This window comes from Python bivittatus, unplaced genomic scaffold (assembly GCF_059951505.1).
Source record: "Python bivittatus isolate LINGU-HERP-01145 unplaced genomic scaffold, Pbiv_v1 ctg000960_np1212, whole genome shotgun sequence".
Classification (NCBI taxonomy): Eukaryota; Metazoa; Chordata; class Lepidosauria; order Squamata; family Pythonidae; genus Python; species Python bivittatus.
In genome coordinates, this window is record NW_028277124.1 from 14,470,272 (window position 1) to 14,494,400 (window position 24,129).

General features: G+C 39.4%; 1 protein-coding gene across 2 annotated transcripts in view; it reads left to right on the top strand.

Annotated features, from left to right (window-relative positions):
- Window positions 1-24,129, top strand: part of LOC112542854 (cytosolic beta-glucosidase-like) — a 91,840-nt gene that overhangs the window by 13,269 nt on the left and 54,442 nt on the right. For both annotated transcript variants that reach the window (XR_015794210.1, XM_088131327.1), the window contains exon 2: window positions 22,327-22,520. Coding sequence is in view for 1 of the 2 variants with exons in the window: in XM_088131327.1 (XP_087987453.1) it covers window positions 22,364-22,520 (157 nt within the window). In the remaining variant the exon portion in view is untranslated. The remainder of the gene's footprint in view (window positions 1-22,326; window positions 22,521-24,129) is intronic.

Below are 24,129 nucleotides of genomic sequence, written 5' to 3' on the forward strand. Positions count from 1 at the left end.
CAGCAATGCTATTTTAGTGCTTAGTGTTTAAGAATTTCTTTCCTTGTGATCCTGGGAATTACTAGAATATTGAGAAGAATAAGGACCTCAAGGAATGCTTTGAAGGATTATTTCTAATTGATTTTGGGGACGTAGGCATTTTTTTTTTTGTTCCATTGTTGGTTTAAAGTTCAGTTTACCTGTGGCAAAGTAATGATTTGCTTGCTTTCTGTGCAAGGCGTTTTAATAAAGTTTGCCTTCTGTTACTAAAATTAATGAGAGATGTCAGCAAGCTTTGCTCATTTGGTCAATAGTTATCTATTAATTAAGACAGTGGGAATGAATTAAAGCAATCAAAACTCTGGTCTGGTAATTAAGAAAGAACACACGCATTCTTGGTAGGCCTGAGAAAAGACTTGGAAGTAATTTGCACGTTTTTTATGGTCCTATTTATTTTAAAGGAAGAGATTTGCAATGTCAACTTATTCACCCTTCCCCGTTGTCCCTAGACTTTTGGGGCTGGTAAGCACTTTCAGAATTTTGAAACTCTCACAAAATGGCTTCCATGGTGGGCATGGCTAGTTTCCAAAATAGCCATTTACTAGAAAAAAACCCACTAGTAAGGTTACTTTCCACTAATCCTGCTAGCAATTCAGGATATTCTCTACCACTTCAACTGTCTTCATCTTTGTTTTTGTCTTTACCTTCGACGGTCTTTGTCTCTATAGCAGGATACATATCCAAACACAGCACTTGTGTTATGAAGAATGTGTATGTGGGGCCTGTTGTTACAAATACAGGTGGATGCTTGAAACTGGTGCTCTGCACCATACTAGTTTTGTGTTAATTTATTTTAGTTATTTGATCTAAATATATCCAGTGGAACAGGGAGGCTGATGGATATCTGAGGGCATATTAGCACCCTATGGGACACAGGTATATAGGATTGCAGATTCAGTTATAGACTTTAGCATTCCCATGATGGATCCTTGGGCTTATATGCTTTTGAAATGTTCATTTATTTTATTAATCAAATGTATAGGCCACCCATCTCACTGTATAAGTGACTGTAGGCAGCTTACAAGTAAAAAGTGATAAAAAACAATAAAGATATTTACAAAATATACAAAGCTAAAAGATGGACAGAGTGTCCTCAAACCACCAACCACCCCCAGTACTGCAAACCCCCAGCATGCTAGTTGACACAGCCAGGTCTTGATGCTCTTCCAGAAGGCCAAAAGAGTGGGCACCAATCTCACCTCAGGGGCAAGATGTTCCTGGATCAGGAGGCTCTCTGGTCAATCACTCACGCCCTGGTCATCTGTCAGTTAGACTATTGCAATAACTCTACATGGGGCTACCTTTGAAGAGTATCTGGAAGCTACAGCTGGTTCAAAATGCAGCTGCATGGACAATCTTAGGTGCCCTAAGAATGGCACATATAACACCGTTACTGTGGACTGCATTGGGTCCCTGTTTGCTTCTGGTCCAATTCAAAGTGTTGATTATCACCTTTAAAGCCCTAGATGGCATGGGTCCAGGTTACCCAAGGGACCATCTCACCCCTGTCACATCAACCCATCCCACCTGGTCAGGCAGAGGGGGCATGTTGTGGAACCCATCAGCGAAAGAATGTCAGCTGGTGGGGCCCAGAAGGAGAGCGTTCTCTGCCATTGCCCCTGCCCTTTCAAATATTCTCCCTCCAGAGGTGCAGCAGGCCTCTACCCTCCTGACCTTCCAGAAAGAATTAAAGACCTGGCTCTGCCAGCTTGAGTTGGGTGACAAGAATCTTACCCAATGCTGGGGGTGGCTGGCACCTTGATGACGCTCCCCGAGCTACTGCCAATTTAACATCTATTCTTGGATTATATTTATTTTCTATTTATTCAGGATCATTTTATATTGTAAGTGATTTTAACTGCTTTGACTGCCCAGAGTCATTTTTTAATGAGATGGGTGGTGACAAATTTGATATATAAATAAAAATAAATAAATATTTTCTCTGTTCACAAGGAAAGGCTTCTGAACTCAGTTGTGTGATCCCTTGATCTATGGTTCAGCCAGTTGCAGGTTTCCTTGGGTTCTTTGTTTGCTTATTTATTAGATTTATGTCCCATATTGCCTCTAAGAGCTCATGGCATTTATGCTGTATCCTCTCCTTCATTTTTTTCCAACAGCACCATGGGAGGAGGGCGGAGCATGGTTGGGCTGAGAGAGATAACTGGCCAACATCATCTAATGAGCCTCATGGCTAAAGATGGACTTGAACCTAGGTCTCCCCAGTTCTAGTGCAACTCCTTTAACCGCTACACCCATCCCACCATTCAATATCTGTCTTCCTGCTGATTCCTTCCCTTCTGAAGCAGTAATATGCAGCAGAAAGTATTTCAATCACCATTTAATGGTGTTGTGGAGAAGACAATGTTCCCAAGGTCTCTTTAGGGCCTGCTTTTGTAATGTTCCTTTCAGAAAGACGTAACGATTGCACAGAAAAAAACATTTATTGCTAAGAAGAATGATGTTCTAGAACTCTGACTCTGCATTCCCAGGTGGTTAAGGCTAAGCTGTTGAAAATGGAGGCATGACCGACCTGGCCCTCAACCTCCTTCTCCTTGACCCTAGTCAAACTCTTTAACTCACACTGAGTATGGAATAGTACAATCACTGTACCTATTCCTCTCTGTCGAGCAAGGCTACAGTTAGACACCCTCAGCTTTTTGAATAAGAACAATTCTATCTCTGTTCGTGTTCCAATTTGTAAACCTGTGGCTCTCTGTGGAATCACATACACACACAGAGTTTTGATTTATGTGTTTGTAATATGGAAGGTTAAATTGAATTGAGAACCACATTTTTCATTTTGAAAACGCTGTGGCTCAAAAAGAAATCTGTCCAACTTGCTTTAAGGCAAGTGAAAAGTTTACAAAAAGGAGAGGTTAAAAAGCATCAGAAATCATCTGTGGTACGCTACTGGGTCAGATCAATCCTGTATTTTCCTTAGGGAAATTTTCCAGGGCGTGACCCACACACTATTAAAAAAATAAAATAGTAATTACTTTATTTCTGAATTGCTGTCCTTTCAGGGTGAAATCTGTTTACACTTTGCCCTAAGTCTTGGCTATTTTTCCAGCTGGCTGGGTTCACACATAATGCTAAACAATAATTCATGGTTTTCAGGGAATAGCAACCTGCTCAGCCAGTACCATACAGCCCTGTTACAGTTTAATATGTGAAGCAAGTTTTTAATTTAATATGTGAAGCAAGTTATATCTTTCAGTTCATTGCACCCAGAGGATAGGCATGATGATATTTAAGTGGACATGTCGGTGGAGACCCTTTTTGTAGTTCTATATCCAGTTCTGGGTATCACATTTCAAGAAACAGTCAAAGCAACTGACTCAGGTGCCAAGAAGAGCCACAAAGATGATCAGAGAAACTGAATCATAAGAACACAGAATTAGATTGGGATATGCCGTGTTTTAGTTCTAAAGCTGTAAAGATGCTTTGGAGGGGGTGTAGGTGCACTTGGGACATCTTTCAGGGCCTTGTTAAAGAAGCTGTGTCTTTTTCTCTTTCATGGCTTGCACAGTAGCAAATGAGTTCCAAGAAATAACATATTTGCGGTAAAGGGATGCTGACGATATCTACTCCATACCTGCTCCAAAGCATGGGATCAGGTCCTGTTGGTGCCTTCTTAATTCAAGTGCATATTTTCTTGAGATTGGGTGCCTACTGTAGAAGCCCAGGGGAAGTCACAGCTTCCTTAAGGAGGTGCATGCTCACACCTATTCCGAACCATATTTTCAGCTCTGGATCCAAAAGCTGTGCACATCCCTGAACATAAAATGGGGTGAAACCACTTCCAAAAATGTTGCCAAGAAAACAGCATAAACTTGTCCAGGCAGTCACTAGAAATCCATGTTGACTCAAAGGACCTTAACAACAAGTCTTGGGAAAAACAAATGACAGAGATTTGATAGCATTCTTCAGTTATTTGAAGAGATGTCAAGCAAAAGAAGGTGTAGGGAGCCATGGAGATGACTTTGGAGAAACTATTCAGAGACAGTTATAACAACATGTGTAAAAACATGCATAGAGCCAGGGAAACATGGAAAGTATTAGGAAGAGACCCAGATTGACTCCTACCTGAGTCACTAGGGTATAAGGAGAAAGTTTCTGTTACTATAGCCTATCTCAATGAAGTAGAGTTCTAGTGTTCTTGTGGAGTGTGTTTCCTGATCTGGTCAAAACCTCAAAGGGCTGACAAAGGGTCTCCATCATGTAAGAATGCAAGATATGAGACGATAGCCTGAAATTACAGGAAGACAAGCTCTGCTTGAATATTAGGAGAAATGTTCAAATGTGAAGAACAGTTTGGCAGAGAACCAATTTGCTGCCCTTCATTGGATGTATTCAGGCAGAAGCAGGACATCTGTCTGTCAAGGATGCTTTAATTTGGATTTTTCGTTTCAGCAGAGCTGGAACTTTCAATAAGTTTTGCAACTTCGTGATTTGTTGGTTGCAAATATATGTGATACATCAATAAATGTGATATACTACAATTTCACCATTATGCCTGGCTAGAAGGAGAAGTCAATTTCATGTAGTTGGGGAAAAAGGAAAAAAGGAGGGCCACCTTCCACTGTTACATCAGCTTTTCACTAGTCCAGCAGCCCAGGATGAAATGGTTGTGAAGAGCTTAGGGAGGGAGATTAGCTTGAGATGCCTTTTTGGGCAAAAGCTCTTAGTCCAATATAATTATAATTCTTCTCCCCCCCCCTCGCAAGTGAATGAGTGAGCGAGCGAGTAAATAAATAAATAAATAAAAATTGATCAACACATCAAGCAAAATGCAAAGTATGAACAGAGCTTTCAGTTCCTGTTGGGCCTCTAAATAATCAGGTTAAAATGTGCTTATAATGTCTTAACTTCATGCTTGATTCAAAGCGTTAGAATAAAATCTGTCCCATGTGCTAACTCTTCATTTAAACAAAAACAAACCAGAAAAATGCACAGAAGAACCCATTTTGAAAGAATTCCTAAATACTTGGATGAAAAAAAAAAAATCCCCCTTAGTTGATCATCTGTGTTTCCCCCACAGCCCAAGATGTTTTAAATAAGAACAAATAATTTTTATAAACTGGCCTCAGAAGGGAAGTTCAAGTCATTGCTTTACAATATTGAGTATTCAATAAGAAAATTATCTAACAGCAAAGAACCAAAATGCTTAGCTGACTCTTCTGAAACGGCATCTCTCAAGAATTCCCTCTTTCTCTCTTCATGCCAATGCTCTTCATACAGTTTCATTAGCAATTAAGAGCATTAGGTAGGCTCCCTGTTAAGATAAATTTACTTTTTAAAAGTGCCTTCGATCGCTCTTTAAAAGGAAAGCCCAACACGAAATGCCTGGGCTTAGTTAAAGCTAAAATTAGCCATGCTGATTAAATGGATTCTTCATAACCGTACCATTAGTCCCCCATATTGGTTTTTTGCTTTGAAAATCCTAGAGCACCAATAATGTCAGGTACCTGAATGAGTCACTTTCTAAGAGCTATTTTGGTAAGAGTAAATCTGCTGAATAGCCATTAATATTGATGGCATCCTCCCGGGATGAGGGCAAGCCACTTCTTGGCCCAAGTTCTAAATTCCAGGTAGCAGTAGGATTGTGTATAGAGCATATGGGATTTTAAACCATTTGTCAACAGCATACTAATTCTTAAGACTAGCTAGATTGGCGCTGTTAGGTGAAGTTTGTTGAACTTTAAAACTTCACTGAGATTTCATCTAGGTGGTGCTTAGATGAGCAGAAATTCCATAACCATAGATTGGACTGGGAGGTTTTAAAAAATAGCCTGACAAACCACTTCCTTGAAAATGCCATAGACATGACAATGAAGACCTCAGGGATGAAACTCAGCTTGAAGGAACTATTCCTTTTTAACACCTGAGAGAGACTTGGTATTTTAACTTGACATTTTTACAATGCTTAGAAAGCAGCTAGATGTCTTCTCTATGGAACCTCACAAGAGGGAGAACATACTGAAGTTGAGGAAGAACAATCAGAGTGTGCTTAGTCCCCAACCAGATGGTGAATAGGCTCCAGTTAAACTCAGTTTAGCACAGAATAATCAATGGCTCTGTTCATTCCCATCCCAGAACGGAGATGGGAGATCCACATCTCCAGTGCCAGACCTGTATGCTCCTTGGGTGAAAGGACATGATCAAACCCCAGAGGTAAAAACTGGGGAATTGAAAAAATTGAAGAAATATCCTAGAAGAAGGCAGTGGGGAACTACTTTCCTACTGTCATGAAAACTGAAGAGACACGTTCATAACTTTACCAGGAATCAAGTTCTATTGAAAAGGGACTTGACTCTAAATAAGAGGGATATTATCCTGCAAACAAGCATTTCAGGATAAGTGATAATCTGGAAAGAAACAGAAGAGGCACATTAACATTTTTAGTTTTTCTTACAAATGTCTTATTGCAGATTGAAAAATTAAGCTGGTTGCCAAATCAAGTCATTTAATACCATTTTATCTATATTATGTATTGTTTGTATGCTTTTATTTTGATTGTAGACTAGCATAAAGCATGTAACATTATAACCATTCCAAAAATAGAAGTGGAAGGAGTAACATACCCTATTAGTAAGGTAAAATAGAAGTTTACTAGCTTAAATTTATAAAATATAATACTGGGGGGGGGAGGGGTCTATAGAATTGCAATCTGTAGTCTAAAATCTAAAAGTAGTTAAGGTAGATAACTACAGATAAATACATAAGAAATACTAGGCTCTATAAGGCACTATAACAATTTAAAAGTATTGTATGGATTTCTTTATATCTAATTCTAATAAGCACCTCTTGCTAATCTTTGTGGTTCTGCAAGGGTGCAGTCATCTCATCCTCTCTCACCTATATCAGCATTCCTTATCAAAAGGTATCTGAAACCTAATAGTCCAAACAAGATACTGATTGTGCATTTTCTTATTTATCTAACATCTCTTAAAGGGTTGAAATGGATTGAGAGAACTAACTGGTCTCTTGCTTTCTTTTTGAAAAGTGTCAAATGCCAAACTATTATAGAAAGATGATTATGATAGATCCTGACCACTTGTGGAAATCAACTTGTAGGGAAAATTTATTAATTAATTGAGCACTTTACTTTTATGACTTTTAAATATCAATTAGCACATTTGCACAATATCAAAGTATTACTTCATTGTTTTACATCAGTTTATCAGCAATGAATTCAAATGAGCTGACAGTTGTGTCTTGTACACACCTACACACACACACACACACATAATTGATCAATACATCTTGCTAGAATCCTTCAGCATCATTGATCATGTCATGTTTTGCTGAATAATTGGCTGGTAAAATTGGTTTTTAGAAACTAATGATTCAGTGGTTCATGGGTCATTTCAGTAAGAAATTGAACGTAAGGATTTTCTTAATTTTTGCACTTTTTTCAGTGGAAGCCTTGAGAATGTTGCATTTCTGGCTGAAATATTTTCCCATTACTGAAAGCCAGGTCATCTCTGCATACAGTTTTTTAAAGTTTTAGAGAATAGCTCCAAATTTAAAATGAGCACTTTCTGTAATTTTATATTGTATTGCACAAAGCTTGATAGCAGTTTTTTGATGAGGAGGAAAGCTAAGCTGACCCAGTATCTTAGCAATGAAGAATAGCCAGTAAGATCTCTAGCCACCATTGCCTCTTCATTTAAAGCTCTAAAGAAGACCAAATAAGGCATAAGAATCAAAGAGAGGAGTAGAGATTAGAATGAACCAGGAGAGACTAAGTAGAAGGGAAGTTTTGGAAGAAAATTGTGTTGGACTGAAATGAAAATGGAAGGAAATCTTGGCATGGGGGGATTTTAAATATTTGTCAGTTTCCTTTTTTAAAAAAAAACAGCCAGCATGCTCAATGAAATCACAGGTGACAGTGAGTAAGTGACGGTGGTAGACAACTTTCTTTTCTTGAGATAAAAAATGGATTAAGATGGACAGTGTTTCCCTAGTAAGGATGGCAATAATAAAGATAAAATCACAAAGGTTGGGTAAATTTCTATGACAACAAAGGTTTGTTGTTGTTTAGTCGTTAAGTCGTGTCCGACTCTTCGTGACCCCATGAACCATATTGCGCCAGGCCTTCCTGTCCTTCACTGCCTCCCTGAGTTTGCTCAGTTTCATGCTCATTGCTTCAGTGATGCTATCTAACCATCTCATCCTCTGCCGTCCTCTTCTCCTTTTGCCTTCAATCTTTCCCAGCATCAGGGTCTTCTCCAAAGAGATCTCTCTTCGCATTAGGTGACCAAAATATCTGAGCTTGAGCTTCATTATCGATCCTTCCAATGAGCAATCAGGGTTGATTTCCTTTAAGATTGACTGGTTTGACCTCCTAGCAGTCCAGGGGACTCTCAAGAGTCTTCTCCAGCACCACAGTTCAAAGGCATCAATTCTTCGGCGCTCGGCCTTTTTATGGTCCAGCTCTCACAGCCATACATTACTACTGGAAAAACCATAGCTTTGACTATGCGGATCTTTGTCGGCAAGGTGACGTCTCTGCTTTTTAATATGCTATCTAGGCTTGCCATAGCTTTCCTCCCAAGGAGCAAGCGTCTTTTAATTTCATGGCTGCAGTCTCCGTCTGCGGTGATCTTGGAGCCCAAATAAATGAAGTCTGTTACTGCTTCCATTTCTACCCCTTCTATTTGCCAGGAATTGATGGGTCCAGATGCCATGATCTTAGTTTTTTTAATGTTGAGTTTCAAGCCAGCTTTTGCACTCTCCTCTTTCACCCTCATCAAGAGGCTCTTTAGTTCTTCTTCACTTTCTGCCATTAGGGTGGTATCGTCCGCATATCTGAGGTTGTTGATGTTTCTCCCTGCAATCTTAATTCCGGCTTGTGATTCTTCCAGCCTGGCATTTCTCATGATGTACTCTGCATATAGGTTAAATAAGCAGGGTGACAGTATACAGCCTTGTCGTACACCTTTCCCTATTTTGAACCAATCGGTTGTTCCATGACTGGTTCTAACTGTTGCTTCTTGGCCCGCATACAGATTTCTCAGGAGATAGGTAAGGTGGTCTGGTATTCCCATCTCTTTAAGAATTTGCCACAGTTTGTTGTGATCCACACAATCAAAGGCTTTTGCATAGTCAATGAAGCAGAAGTAGATATTTTTCTGGAACTCTCGTGCTTTCTCCATGATCCAGCGAATGTTGGCGATTTGATCTCTAGTTCCTCTGCCTCTTCGAAACCCAGCTTGTACATCCGGTAGTTCTCGGTTCATGTATTGCTGAAGCCTAGCTTGTAGGATTTTGAGCATAACCTTGCTAGCATGTGAAATGAGTGCAATTGTGCGATAGTTTGAGCATTCTTTGGCGTTGCCCTTCTTTGGAATTGGAACGTAAACTGACCTTTTCCAATCCCGTGGCCACTGTTGCGTTTTCCAAACTTGCTGGCATATTGAGTGCAGCACTTTAACACCATCATCTTTTAGTATTTTAAATAACTCAGCTGGAATCCTGTCATCTCCACTAGCTTTGTTGTTAGCAATGCTTCCTAAGGCCCACTTGACTTCACTCTCTAGGATGTCTGGCTCAAGGTCAGTGATCACACCAGCGTGGACATCAGGGACATTAAGATCTTTCTTGTATAGTTCTTCTGTGTATTCTTGCCACCTCTTCTTAATCTCTTCTGCTTCTGTTAGGTCCCTGCCTTTTTTGTCCTTTATCATGCCCATCTTTGCACTAAACGTTCCTTTCATATCTCCAATTTTCTTGAAGAGATCTCTAGTCTTCCCCATTCTATTGTTTTCCTCAATTTCTTTGAATTGTTCATTTAAGAAGGCCTTCTTATCTCTCCTGGCTATTCTCTGGAAATCTGCATTCAGTTGCTTATATCTTTCCCTTTCACCCTTGCTTTTCGCATTCCTTCTTTCCACAGCTATTTGTAAAGCCTCATCAGACAGCCATTTTGCTTTCTTGCATTTCTTTTTCTTTGGGATGGTTTTAGTTGCTGCCTCCTGTACAATGTTACGGACCTCCGTCCATAGTTCTTCAGGCACTCTGTCTACCAAATCTAATCCTCTAAATCTATTCATCACCTTCACTGTGTACTCACAAGGAATATGATCTAAGTCATACCTGAGTGGTCTAGTGGTTTTCCCTACATTCTTCAATTTAAGCCTAAATTTTGCAGTAAGAAGCTCATGATCTGAGCCACAGTCAGCTCCTGGTCTTGTTTTTGCTGTCTGTATAGAGCTTCTCCATCTTTGGCTGCAAAGTATATAATCAATCTGGTTTCGGTATTGACCATCTGGTGATGTCCATGTGTAGAGTCGTCTCTTGTGTTGTTGGAAAAGAGTGTTTGCTATGACTAGCTTGTTCTCTTGACAGAACTCTATTAGCCTTTGCCCTGCTTCATTTTGTACTCCAAGGCCAAATTTGCCTGTTATTCCGATTACTCCTTGACTTCCTACTTTAGCATTCCAATCCCCTATGATGAAAAGGACATCTTTTTTTGGTGCTAGTTCTAGAAGGTGTTGTAGGTCTTCATAGAAGCGGTCAACTTCAGCTTCTTCAGCATCAGTGGTTGGGGCATAGACTTGGATGACTGTGATATTGAATGGTTTGCCTTGGATACGCACTGAGATCATTCTGTCGTTTTTGAGGTTGTACCCCATTACTGCCTTTCCCACTCTCTTATTCACTATGAGTGCAACTCCATTTCTTCTAAGGGTTTCTTGCCCACAGTAGTAGATATAATGGTCACCCGAATTAAATTCACCCATTCCCGTCCATTTCAGTTCGCTGATTCCCAAGATGTCGACGTTCAATCTTGTCATCTCATGTTTGACCACATCCAGCTTGCCTTGGTTCATAGATCTTACATTCCAGGTACCTATACAATATTGTTCTTTACAGCATCGGACCTTCTTTTTGCTTCCAGATACATCCACAGCTGAACGTCCTTTCGGCTTTGGCCCAGCCGCTTCACTCTTTCTGGAGCTACTTGGAATTGCCCTCCGCTCTTCCCCAGTAGCATATTGGACACCTTCCGACCTGAGGGGCTCATCTTCCGGCATCATATCTTTTAGCCTTTTAACATTGTCCATGGGGTTTTCTTGGCAAGGATACTGGAGTGGGTTGCCATTTCCTTCTCCAGTGGACCACATTTTGTCAGAACTCTCTGTCATGACCTGTCCGTCTTGGGTGGCCCTGCACGGTATAGCTCATGGCTTCACTGAGTTACGCAAGCCCCTTCGCCACGACAAGGCAGTGATCCATGAAGGGGCAACAAAGGTTAGAAGAGCTAAAATAATATTTCTTTTTCAACTGGTAATATATGGTAGTGAAAGGTGGACTTTGAAGAAGAAGACAAGACACCTTTGAATTGTGGATTTGGAGGTGCTTGCGAAGAAAACCTAATTTCAAGAACAGTATTGTTGGCCAAATGAAGGTTAAGGCAGTAATCAGGAAGCAAAACTCACATAACTATGGGCATGCAGTGTGACCAGATGATGTACTAAGGAAAAAAATGACTCTGCTTGGCAAAGTTGAAGGGGAAAAAAAGAGAGAACAACTAAGGTAAATAGGTAGATCAAAGGTATGACTGGAATGACCCTGGAGCAGCTACAGATTGACCCTGGACAAGGAAAAGATGGTGGACAAGATTGGATACACACAGGGCCAAATCAATGGTGTGTAACCAGCTAACTTCCTTCCATCTACAAAAAACACAATGCTTCCAGCAAAAGCCAAATTGGGCAAGCACCATGAATTATGCAGCTGAACAAAGGTCTATATTTCATTCTACCATTTTTCTTGTATATTTCTAGTCCTGGAGGAAAAGAAAGAGGACTGCCTTTTAAGAGTTCATAGTATGTTCAACAGACCGTTCTGAAAACTTCCAATCTGATTTTAAAGAAGGACATCTGAATGCTACACTGAAGATTACATTCTGCATATTTTGCTGCTGCACAGACTAATAACCCAGCACCATCTTGGTTTTTCAGTTGTGACTTCCACAACGGAGGTTCAGTAGGTTGTAGGCTAGTTCAGCCACCCCTCCGTTGTCAACCTCAACAACTTGGAATGGCTGCTAGGAAGAGCAATGTACATCGAGATATTGATATTGTTAGCAATTTTTCAACATGGTTGCAGCATCTTCTGAAATAAAAGCAGGAAATATGGATGCTAAAGAGGCATTGGAAACATTTGACCCCCTCCACTAGCAAAAGATCCCTGACTTTGTTGACTTTGGACCAGTTGCTCTCTCTCAACCCAATTACTGCCCAGGGTTCTTGTGGGGGCATAGTGACGATGTAAGTTGCCTTGAGGTGCTGCAGGAAAGGCTGGATATAAATTGAACAAAGAAATAGGAAAATTAACGTAACAAAGCAGCAATGTTGCAGCACAAACATTCGGCAGCAAAATTGCTAATATTTAGCTATCTATATCTCTATATACCCATATCTATATATTTATTCATGGCAAAATGGTGCAAAAGAGTATGCAACCCCCACTTCCAACACTAAATAACTAAATAAACAAGCAAGTAGGGTCTACCCAAGTCAGCTTGCAATTATTTTCACCCCAGGCTTTCATTTGAGGCCGAAAAACTGAAAAGGCAAAACAGAGGGCTGAAAATGTCGCCTGCTTCTGATCTACATAACAAGTCACCATTGCAAGACGGGTGGCTGTATAAATCGAATAAATAAATGAAATGCAGATGTCAATATCAGCATGTCTTGCAAGTCTGTTGTAGATGAGATTGTAAACTCTATGGGAAGCACTTTGAGTACTTGAAATATGTTATATCGGTGCTAAATATTATTATCATTGGCTTCATAGGCATAAAATTTATCTGTTAAGTATCTTAGCATGTAAACCTTGTTGACAGCAAAAGAATCCCCCCATATCATACCTTTTCTGGGATCATGTTGCTGTAATTAGTCCCCCCCCCCCCTTGAGCTGGGAGTTCAAGAGTAGATAATTTGGCCAATGAGCTTGGAAAATCGTAAATGAGAAAGTGATAAAAGGCACGCAGTACGTCTGCACTCCAGCTGTACCTGGGTTAAGTCTCTGTGATTTCAACTGGGGAAAATTCAGTACATCTTCAGTCAATTAATTTTAGCTGCACTGCACTCAATTTTTTCCCCCTTTCAGTATCCCATTGAGTTTTTGAATCTCTCTTCCTCAGCATTTAATAATAATAAAAAATGTTTAAATTCTGATATTGTACTTAGTCTATAAGCTGGGTAAAATAATAAGAATAAGAGTAGGGGCTATGATTATTATTGCTTCGTTTTATTTTTATACCACTCTTCCCACTTTACAAGAGAACAATAAACCAGTCTTAAATAACAATAAAAATAAACCTGCCTTAAATAAGACCATGCCAGAAAACCTACCAACTTTAAAAACAATAACTACAAACATTAAAATAATACAGGGAATCCTCGGTTAACAAGGAATATTGGGACCAGAATTTTCGTTGCTAAGCGATGCGGTTGTAAAGCATGACATCATGTGGCCGCATTGCTTAGCGGCAGCAATCCTGGCAGTCCCTGTTGCCACCCATCTATCTCCCCCCACATCACTGCCCTTTTGGCTGCCCTGCACAGTGGCACTCCTTGGCAGTGGGGCGCTGAACTAGAGGCCCAGGACCTTCAGCAGTCTCAGCCAGGGCTACCATGGCTGCCAAGGAGTGCCCCGTGCCATGGCCAGCCTTCAGAAGCTTTCTGAAACATTGCAAGAAGGCAGCACACAATTTGGAGTGGGGCGGACACGGCCTTGGGAAGAAGGCCTGATGCAGCCAGCAGCTGCCTCCCATAGGGCCAGGCCGGGCGCACCTATTTAGCAGTGGGAGGAACAAACCAACAAAGGTCAGCTGGGGGCGGCAGGGACTGTGGAGCACAGGGAAGGGGGGCAGCTGAGGCTTTACGCTGTGGTGCTGTGGCAGCTGGCCATGGTGTGGGGCTTGAGGCGGCACTTCTCGGTGGTGATGGTGGCACTGGGGCTGAAGTAGAGGTCCAGGGACGGTGGTGGCTAGCTGAAACTCCTGAAGGCCCCGGGCCTCTACTTCAGCCCCAGCTCCACAGGGTGCCACCACCATCACTGAGGAGTGCCACTGTGTAGGGCAGCCAAAAGGGCAGAGATGGGGGGCAAGATAGGTGGGTGGGGGGAGTTGAGGTGCTCCTGTGGTTGTAAGTGTGGATGAGCTGCCAAATGCCCAAATTTTGATCATGTGACCACAGGGGCGTTACAACGGCTGTAACTTTGGGGACCGGGCATAAGTATTGTTCGTTCAGCACTGCCGTAACTGAACAGTCGCTGAATGAATGGTTGTTAAGCAAGGACCATTCATTTAAAGAAAGGAAACAAAAAGCAATAGAACAGGCATTCTAAAAGTCATAGAGCTATTGCTATCTTTCATTGTACTGTCATGGCCACCATCTTGACTTTTTTGACACTTCTGTCTAGAGTTTTGAGAGAATCTAATAGGATTCTGTGATAAATTAAGGGAAAAAAACACAGGAAAATTCACTTGGACGCAGCCTGGGAGATCCATAAATATTTTTCTAAGGCAAAGCAACCCTATTCCAGTTCATTGATTTGTTTGGTTAAAATATTAATCCCCCATAAAAGCAAAATTCAAGTTTTAATTTTTTGCACATTTAGAAATGTTAATTTTGTATTTGTAATAAACAGGGTTCTTTTTAATACTGGCAATCGTATAGGAACTTTCTGGGACAGGAATTGGGGCGTCCATTTTTTGGAAATTCAAATCACTTTAATATATAAATTTGCATAAATAAATTATAAGCTGGTGTTTTTTTTTAATTGTCAGTCTTCTATCATTAGAGTCTTGCCTCTTGGTCAGGGGTTCTGGTTTTCATTTGCTTTGTTTTAACCACGAGGTTCCATGTCCTGAAAATTTTGAAAAGCCCTGGGGGTCTACATACCCCACACAAATGGCCAACCATTTGATAACTGCGTCCCCCAGCTGGTCTCAAAATTCCAAATAGGCTCCTGGCTCATAAGTTCTCTGTATCTCCAATAAGGAAAACCAGGTAGCTACTCCAGGGAAGTTCAAGCTCTTCTCCTTGCTAGACCTGTTGTCAGTTGCAGAGTAAAGTGTAACAGCATGGTGAGTAGTTGTTGATCGGTCTGGACCCTCCAGATTGTCTGACCGTCACCGTGACCCCCTTGTTTGATCGATGTAGTAAAACCTTTTGCAACCTCCAATAAGGAATGACCCTTAGCGTTGATATCTCTGTCTCGTATGAAAAGTCCAGGCCATTGAAAAAGGAGACAAAACAAAACATTATATCTCTGAGGAAAAGGATCATTCTTGTTTCTTTGAAACATTGTATTTCCAGAACAATAAGCTTTGCACATCCTTATTATAATACATTGAGACCTGATCAGCTTAGTATATTTATTTATTTATTTATTTATTTTTATTATTTGGATGTTCTGACCTGTTTAAATTCACTTTGTGGGAGGGGAAGGTTTCAACAGTGGTGAAATATGACTACTTGAACGACGAATGTCTCCGGAGAAAACTCTGTAAGTTTATATTTTTCATGCACAAGTCTTTTATGAGCTGTCTGATCTCACTCCCGCCCCCCCCCCCCAAATCACTTATGAATAACTAGCTTCTGAGAAAAATGGCTAGACAGAATATTCCCAAATCACAAATGCAGACATATTCTGGGTCCTTCCCTACACGCCTTTCAAAAAAAGAGTGTATGAAAAAGTAATCCAAGAAGCAATTTAAACTTGTTGGCATTTTGAGTTGCTGAAAGGAAACGTAATAACTTCAAGTCGTGACATTAAGTAGGAAGTTGCCAAGGGCCAATTTGGATGTAGGAAATATTTACCAGTCCTATGGGCATGATAAACATAGATTACTGTTCAAGATGAATATTTCATATTTTTAACAGGGAAAACATAATCCTAGAATTGTTTAGTCTATAATAAATCTTATTGGTTTGGACAGGGCAGACAGACAGATAGAGAGACAGAAACTTTATTTTCGGTCATTGACCAATAAAAATATATTCTATAAAACAAATGAAGCAAAATTATCCCCTTGCATCAATAATTGCTGGCAAAGCATGCACATAATGTAGCAGAAGTTTGCTACTTTTAGAGTAATAAATTTATCTTGGTTGTTTAACAGATAATGCAAATAAAAATGATTAGAGTGCCCTGGAAATTTAAAGAAAAGGGGGGTAATCAACTGGTGGTGAATCTCCCTGTAGAACTGACAATACAAAAGAACATGGGCTGTGATTGTGGTTTCTATGGTTGTGTCACAGGGGCAATATTGGGTTTCCTATGGGGTTTTCCTATATCTCCCTTCCAAAACAGCTGTGGGGAGGACATTGAACTGGGCTAGAGATAAGGCTGTCCTGAATTTGGGGACTGCAATATGATATAAATACGAAGCTGGCTTAGGTGCTAAGATTTGGTTATTAGGAATGATACTGTGAGAAAATGCAGCAGTTTCTGTTTGGCCTTCTCTGTCTCAGATCCTTTGCCTTAACTTTGACCTAGCTTGAACTGACTCTAAGGTTAAGATGGCATCACTGGAGAAACCATAGAGACTCAGTTTCTTTTGAATAGCTATTTCCCAAGAGGATCTGAAGTTATCTGCCAGTATTAGATGGGCCAGTCAACTGAGTCCACTGGGGCTGTGATGTAATTTTAACTAGTAGGTAAGGATATTTATCAAGAGGTTAGCTTCAAGTTTACTGACTCCAGCTTCCCGGACAGACAGATAGTTCTCTTCCTCCTTTTTTGCTTCTTCCTCATCTTTTTCATTTTGTTTTTCTTCTCTTTCTCTCCCACCTTTTTTTTAAATTATTATTTGGGGCCCACATTTATATTGGCCAGAAGGATTCTAGGATTCAGAAGCCTAGCAGGGTCTGATTAGGCAATCCTAAGTAAACACTCAGTTTTGGAGACTTAATGAACACATCCTAGTTGCTTTCTTGGCAACAGTAAGAAGGTAATTTACCATGGTCTTCTTTTGGGATATATCCCAGAATATTCCTTTGGAATATTTCATCAACCCCCCTCCCCCGCCCCCCAGTCTAGCCTACAACCCTGGTGGTCTCCTATCCAGGTCTGATCCTGCTTAGCATTTTGAGAAAAGCTAGGATCAGTTTGGTGCTATAAGATTCTATAGCTCATTCTAAAAATTCTCAGGGCTTCTTCCAAATGCAGGCTAGTTACCAGATAATGGGAGGTGTTTTTTTTTTTCCTAACCAGGAAGGGATAGAAGAAAGATTCCCAGAAAAGGTTGTTGAATAATGGTGGCTGATGGAGGACAATGTGGAGTTGGAATAATGGTGGCTGATGGAGGCCAACATGGATGAGTAAAGAATCAAATGCATTACAGTAATCCATACAATTTATTCTACAATGGTTTATTGTCTTGGGAAATCCTTCTCCATAAAACCTACTCTTTGTGGGCAAAAGTTTTGTTTTTGGGCAATTAGAAATAATATTTTTGAACATTGGACTGTTCATTGTAGCCTAGAGGCCATTCAGTGTTCCAGATCTGAAAGCAAAATTTGAAAAGGATTTCCTTTTGTACCTGTTATTAATGGCATTTGAAGCCAACCACAATGACAAGCAGATACATTATCACACAAAGACAACTGTGTTGGATGGAAGTATGTAACTTGTATTTGCATTATGACGTTGTCACTCACCTTTTGTCATTTATCCCCCTTACCAATTGCCAGATATCTCAGGAACACAGTTCAAAATTTGAACTACCTCTTAATCCATATTGACTAAGAGATCTTAAAAAAAACAGCCAAACATGTATTGGAGGCTATTGAAAACCGCAACCACACATATTTCTGTCTTCCAATTAAATGAGGTTTTTTTTTTAATTGATTCCTATAAAACAGGCAAAATGAAAGCTCTGAAGGAATTTCTTTAGGGATCAGCAAAAATACTACCAGATCTAATTATTTTAACTGGGGGAAATGAATGATTCAGTTCAAAACAGAACATAAAGAGGAAAATACAAACTCAAAAACAAGAAAATGTAACATTTACTTTAAGGAGACTGGAATAAAAATTGGGGAGATAGAAATCTTCCCCAGAGATAGAAGTGGGTTCAAAAGGCAACATTTTCCAAAACTCCTGTTGGATCACTCTAGTGGAAAGAACAGGTGTCCACGGGGTCTGGGGTAAAAAAAGGCAACCATGTGATCAAAGTCCTGCCCTTTTTAAAGTGAATTTTAGGTGTAGTCTAGGTCTAGACCCCAAAATTATATCAAGAAGTCAAAATAAAATCACCACAATATTTCAAAGCTCTGGGGGTCTCTTTTCCTGCCCTTCCTTGGCTGGAAATTCACTGCTATAATGTGCCTTTGCAATGTAACCCTTGAGAAATTTCTTCTCAATTTCATTTTAGCAGGTGAGAGATGCAAAGCAGGAGGTAGCATGTTTTCTCTGGCAAAAAGGGAGAAATTCATCTCTGGTCTTCAGGAATCACATCTTACTGGGGTCACCAAGGTTTCCAAGAAAGCGGGGAGGAGTCATAACTTTTGGACTCTGAGACTTTCATTTCTACTTGGTTAAGAATGTAGTTGTCCCAAATGTGTAAGTGGATGATAGCCAAATTACTGATCCTGGAAGACTGTAGTTCTAAAACTCATAACAACAGTTGGAACACATCTGAACAGGCATTGGCTATCAACCTTTGAGGTAAGCCATGTCAGGAAACAGATATTGCAAGGGTTCCTGAAACGCTATTTTATTGTTGTAGGGTAGAATAACAAAATTTTGAAAGCCTGCCAGAGTTTCCCAAACAGTGGCTATTTTGAGTATTTTTCTGATGCTCCCTTCTTTCCAACGATTTAGTTTTCATTTATTCTCTCTTACCAAGGTATCTTCACACTCCTCTACATTATCTAATCAAACCAAAGAGAAATCCTGGGAGGATGATGACATTATACAGAATGTGGAAAAAGAAAGGTTATTCTTCAAAATTACTTGACCTTAGCTTGATTGACCCAGATAGCTGGGAGGCCCACTTTGATTGGATTAGTACATGATCAGGAGAGTTGATAAGGCTGATCTGATATGGCCAAATGTTAGACTTTTAGAGCAGTGTTTCTCGACTTTGGCCACTTTAAGATGCATGGACCTCAACTCCCAGAATTCCCCCAGTGGGCATGAGTTGAAGTCCACACATCTTAGAGTGGCTAAGGTTGAGAAACACTGCTCTAGAGGTGTGCTTGTCATATCCAACACATCGAATGATTCCAGTTCATTCTTTCCTTTCTGAAAAAGAACGGTTTTCATTTTCTCTCAAAATTAGAATAACAGGGTGGACTTATTTTATACAAATCACAGTTCTTGATCTTTAGCACTCACTCCAAGGGATCTTTTCACCTGGCTGCCCATTTCCTGAGCCAAGATGGGAAAATTGTTTCTAAAGATATCTAAGCCTCGTACTTACATATGAGCATCAAGAGAGCATTGTCCTGGTCCTGGAAGATTGGTAAACAAATGTTGTTTCTACACCATCCCGCTACTACAATTCTCTAACATTTCCTCTAGCCTGAGCAACTTGCTGATGTTTTCTTGGTTTTCTGGACTGACTGAGGGAGCCCATCCTGTCTTCTGTGTAATTGCTGCTTACAAACTGGGGGGCTAGATTTTGTATGGATTTGTTCTGGATGCCATGGGCCACAAGACCAGTATTTCTACAAAAAGATTCCTGAAAGAAAACAGGGTACCATCTTGAACCAACCAGTAGTTTTCAGCTAAGTGAAATGGCGGACTCTTGTCAGATTCCTCTTTTGCCACTATGATCTTTCTCCTGTGTGCTATCGTTTGTCACTTTCCAAGGTGATTGGCTCTATTAAATTCTCCCTGTGTTTCTAATTTTTCTGCTCCTCCCACTCTTCATATCTGCAGATCTAATTAATCTGGCTGTTCCTCCTTCTTTCAGAACATTAATGAAGGTGCTAAATAGATTGCAAGTAATGCCATTTTCTCTGCCACGGATTAATGGTTTTCTGCACCCACCCCAAATCTGTTGTTTTTCTTCACCTTCATCTCAGTCAGCCAACCTGTTTATGAACCATTTAAGCAATTTTAGGAAGACATTCTAATCAGTGTTTTCATAAAAAAGAGTGCTATTGGTACACTTGTTTTTACTGTTTCCAGTTCTCTATTTAATATTTGCATAAGAAAATGTAACACACCAGACTCAATTATGTTTTCCAATATAGTCTCAGGGGGCTCAGTTTTTATCTCCACATCAATCAAGACAACTGGTGGGTGTAAACTGACAAAACTATAGAGTTTTTCCGGCCAACTTTCACAAAATTCCTTGTTACTGCTGCAAATTTTACAATTATTGGAAAATGGGGAAATTTAATTCCCTCATTGGAAGTGAAAACTATCCAAAGTTCTTCTTCATTGCAAACTGAAATCTAGTTTCCAAGGCTGATGTCTTCTTAGGCTCATGTGTTGACTTGAGAGTTGGATCATGGAGACTTCTGCTCAAGTTCTTCCTCTGCATTGACCCTTCCAGTGACAATATGTCATAACAACTTCTTGAAAGAGGAATAACATTTAAATGTAATTAATATACCATACAGAACGGAGTAACAGTTGTTTCATACAGATCTGGTTGTTTTAAAATTTCTGTGCAACCATTCTTGACATTTCTGGCTTTAATCTTTTGGAGGTAGTTAACTAAACCTACCTATGCATTGAGGTCTGGCCGAAATCAAACTTAATGCCAGTTTAGATCAGCTTTCTGGGGAGACAGTTTTTTTAGACTAAGGGAGGCAAATATAACCCAAGTCTACAATGCATTTAAGAGTTTGCTCCCCTCTCCAACACACTTTTATGTCATAGATACATGTTGCCCGTGGCTTAATGAATATGAATAATGACCTGACCATAAATCAATATGGGTGTGTTTTATACTGACAGAAGAGGAATAGTATTTTCAATATCCAAACAATAAAGTTGCAATAGTGCCATCTGGTGTGCTATTTTAAAAACACTTTAGCTTTGAAAGCCCTTGAGTTTTGACTTGAATGAAGAAAATTTATTTCTTCTGGGAGGCCAATATTAGTAGTTTCTATATTCCATTTTCTGTTTCGTTTCGTTTTGTTTTTTTCCACAAATGGGCAAGTTAAAGAAAGAAGTAAGAAATATAGTGTCTTTTTGGGGTGAGCTAGAAACAATAACATTGATCTCTTTTACTGTAGTGGATTCCCAAGGTTGGTAGATCTCCCCTTGAAATAGTTTTCACTACCTCATTTTTGTGTTTATTCCATTTATATGGTCTCAAATACATGACCCTGTATTTGTTCCCTTTTCAGTCACAAAATATTTGCTAGCAAACCTGTTGCTATGCTTTTACACATTCAAGCTAATATCCTTGAGTTGCCCCTAGAAAGCAGATGAGTGTGTAATCCACATTACTTGGATACCTGAGGCAGAACTGCTCTTGTTGCTGGATATTATTCCTATGATTATTTCTGGGATCCAGATTCTGCTACACTATTGCTTTTACTATCTAGTGAGCCATTTCTTTGTGGTGCTTAACAATTTTCAGGTTAGAGAATTTATTTTCCATCACCCCAAGCATCCAATATTCTATGTAGATGGAATTCTACTATGGATAGAATTTGTCTGTGTTAATGTGTGTCTGACATTGTGGCCCACTATTTAAGTCTACACATCAAAGTGAAGAGTTACCCAAGCAAATTGTTCAAAATGCCCCCCGGAGAAACCAATTAGTGCAGTAGTTGTGGTTGTTAGATCCAGATTCAAGCCCACCTTCAACTATGAAACCTCCTGGGGTGATTTTGGTCCACTTACAATCTGTCTGCAATAATCAACGTGATGCCCATTCATTTTGTTCTGTTGACAAATTGCACAGATTTGTGACCAAAAGTAGTAGCCCTCACTTTTAAATTTTTTTGTCTACTGGGGAACTCTGTGCTGAAAACAATATTTTATTTTTGAGATTGTCTAGCACTAGTGTATGGTGTTCCCTTCTGTTGATACTTGGGAATCTTTAAAATAACAGATCCTGCTCTGGTTTTGACAGGACTCTTTCTGTTGGGGAGATAAACATATTTTCTTCAAAGGAATGTTGGATTAGGTTATTTCCTGAACACAAAACCCAAGTGTCTTCGTAGATGGTTCTTAGGATACAGAGCTTCAATACTACAGTCTGAATATATGCCATTTGGATTATGAATGAACCATGATTTATTCCTAATGGCTAAAACTCACATTCCATTTCTGTTCCCTTAATTTCAGAAATTGTCTTGGGGATGAAAAGGAGAAGTCCTTGCTGATGGACAGAATGGCCGGTCTTCCCATGGATTCTGGTCCCTCTCCAGTTTCTAGTGATGCCATCTCCTCTCCAGATGATGACAACTGGAATCTTGAAAGTATTACTTTCCCAGAACAATTTGCCTGGGGCTCAGCAACAGCAGCATATCAGATTGAAGGTATCTGATGTTTTTTAAAAAAATACTTTTTGTGCTTGGTTTCCTCTTTCCTCTTTATTTCTAGTTACAACAGAGGAAAGCATACACTGCATGTCTAAGATATGCTTGTGTTTCTTGTAAACAATTATTTTTGTGCCCATTATAATAGCATTCTTGTTTCTGATACTTACAGATGTGCTTTTTTTAGTGCTTGTATCTGTTAATGTGAGGCTATTCTATTTTAGACTTAATTATTTTGAATCACCTTTTTATCAATATGTTATAATTCATGGATATTGCATTTTTTTGGGATCGTTTTCGTTGTTCTTCAGTAAGGAATATTTTTCTGAAATGTGCTGGGCTGAATAAATACTATTTTACTGGAACTTGGGATTCCTCATGCTTTCTCCTGCAAAATATTGCATTAAAGACTTCCCCATGGCATCTTACAGAGAAACATGAAAGCATTGGCAGATGAAGGCAAAAGATCCCAAGACTAATATTTCTAAAATAACATTAGATAGTCCTGCTTTATCTTTTTTATTTTAGAATTTAGTTGATCCATAGAAAAGTGAAAGTTTGATGCATCAAATAGCTAAAACTTTCTGTGGGAAGAAACTTAACTGATATCAAAGTTGATGTGCTAGCAAACTTTCTCCATTGATAAAAATAGACTTGCCAGGAATTACTGAACTAGAAGAAAATGGGAAATTTGCGGGATGCTCAAAAAATGTTGATGTAATAAATTGACGTCCTTTGAAGATGGCCCCACATTAAAGTTTAATATGCTGGAAAAACCTGTGTAGATAAACCAGTGCACTTGAGCTATGATACATTTCAGTGAGGAACACGGGACATGGCTCAATGTCTCTTTTTTTTTAATACAGTAATTTTATTAAATATTATGATTATGAGAAAAAAAGAAGGAAAAAATAAAGAGAGAAATAGAAAAGAAAGGAAAAAAATAAGAATATAGTAAAGGAAAAAAAAAGAAATATATAAAGAAGTGATTTCCCCCTTCATCACAACAAATATAAACAATTTTAGTAACTTATCACCTCCTCTTAAAATACAACAAATGATCTCTTCTTCCCATATCCCATCTCTTATCTATAAACAAATCCATAAACCAAAAGTCCATTAAGGATTACTAAAGATAACAACATATCTATTTTAACCTTGATCAAATAAACCTTCCTTTTACTTCTAACAATCTTGGTCTTTAGTCCCTACAAATAATGTCCTAGAACTTGATTTCTTTTCATTTTTTCTTTGCCCTTTGTCATGAGACTCTTCAAAACTTTAACTTATCCAATATAGGAAAATTATCCAGGTCACTCTCTTGGTTTATTGTTTGTATATCCCTTTTAATTATTAAGCCATCAGCTGGTTTCTTTTGTATGTCCAGTATAATATCTTTTTCCATGTCATTCTTGTAGCCTGTCATTTGTAAATCCATTTTCAACTCATTCTCGATCTTCTCAGGTAGAACTTGTTCCTCTTCCATAATATCTTTTAGACACAGTCTCTCCATAGAGGCAGATGCCTCTGTTGACGCTATTAAAATTAATTTCTGAGTCCATTTTTCACAAATATCTTTCAGTATGTCCAATGTTAGAATATTTTGGTT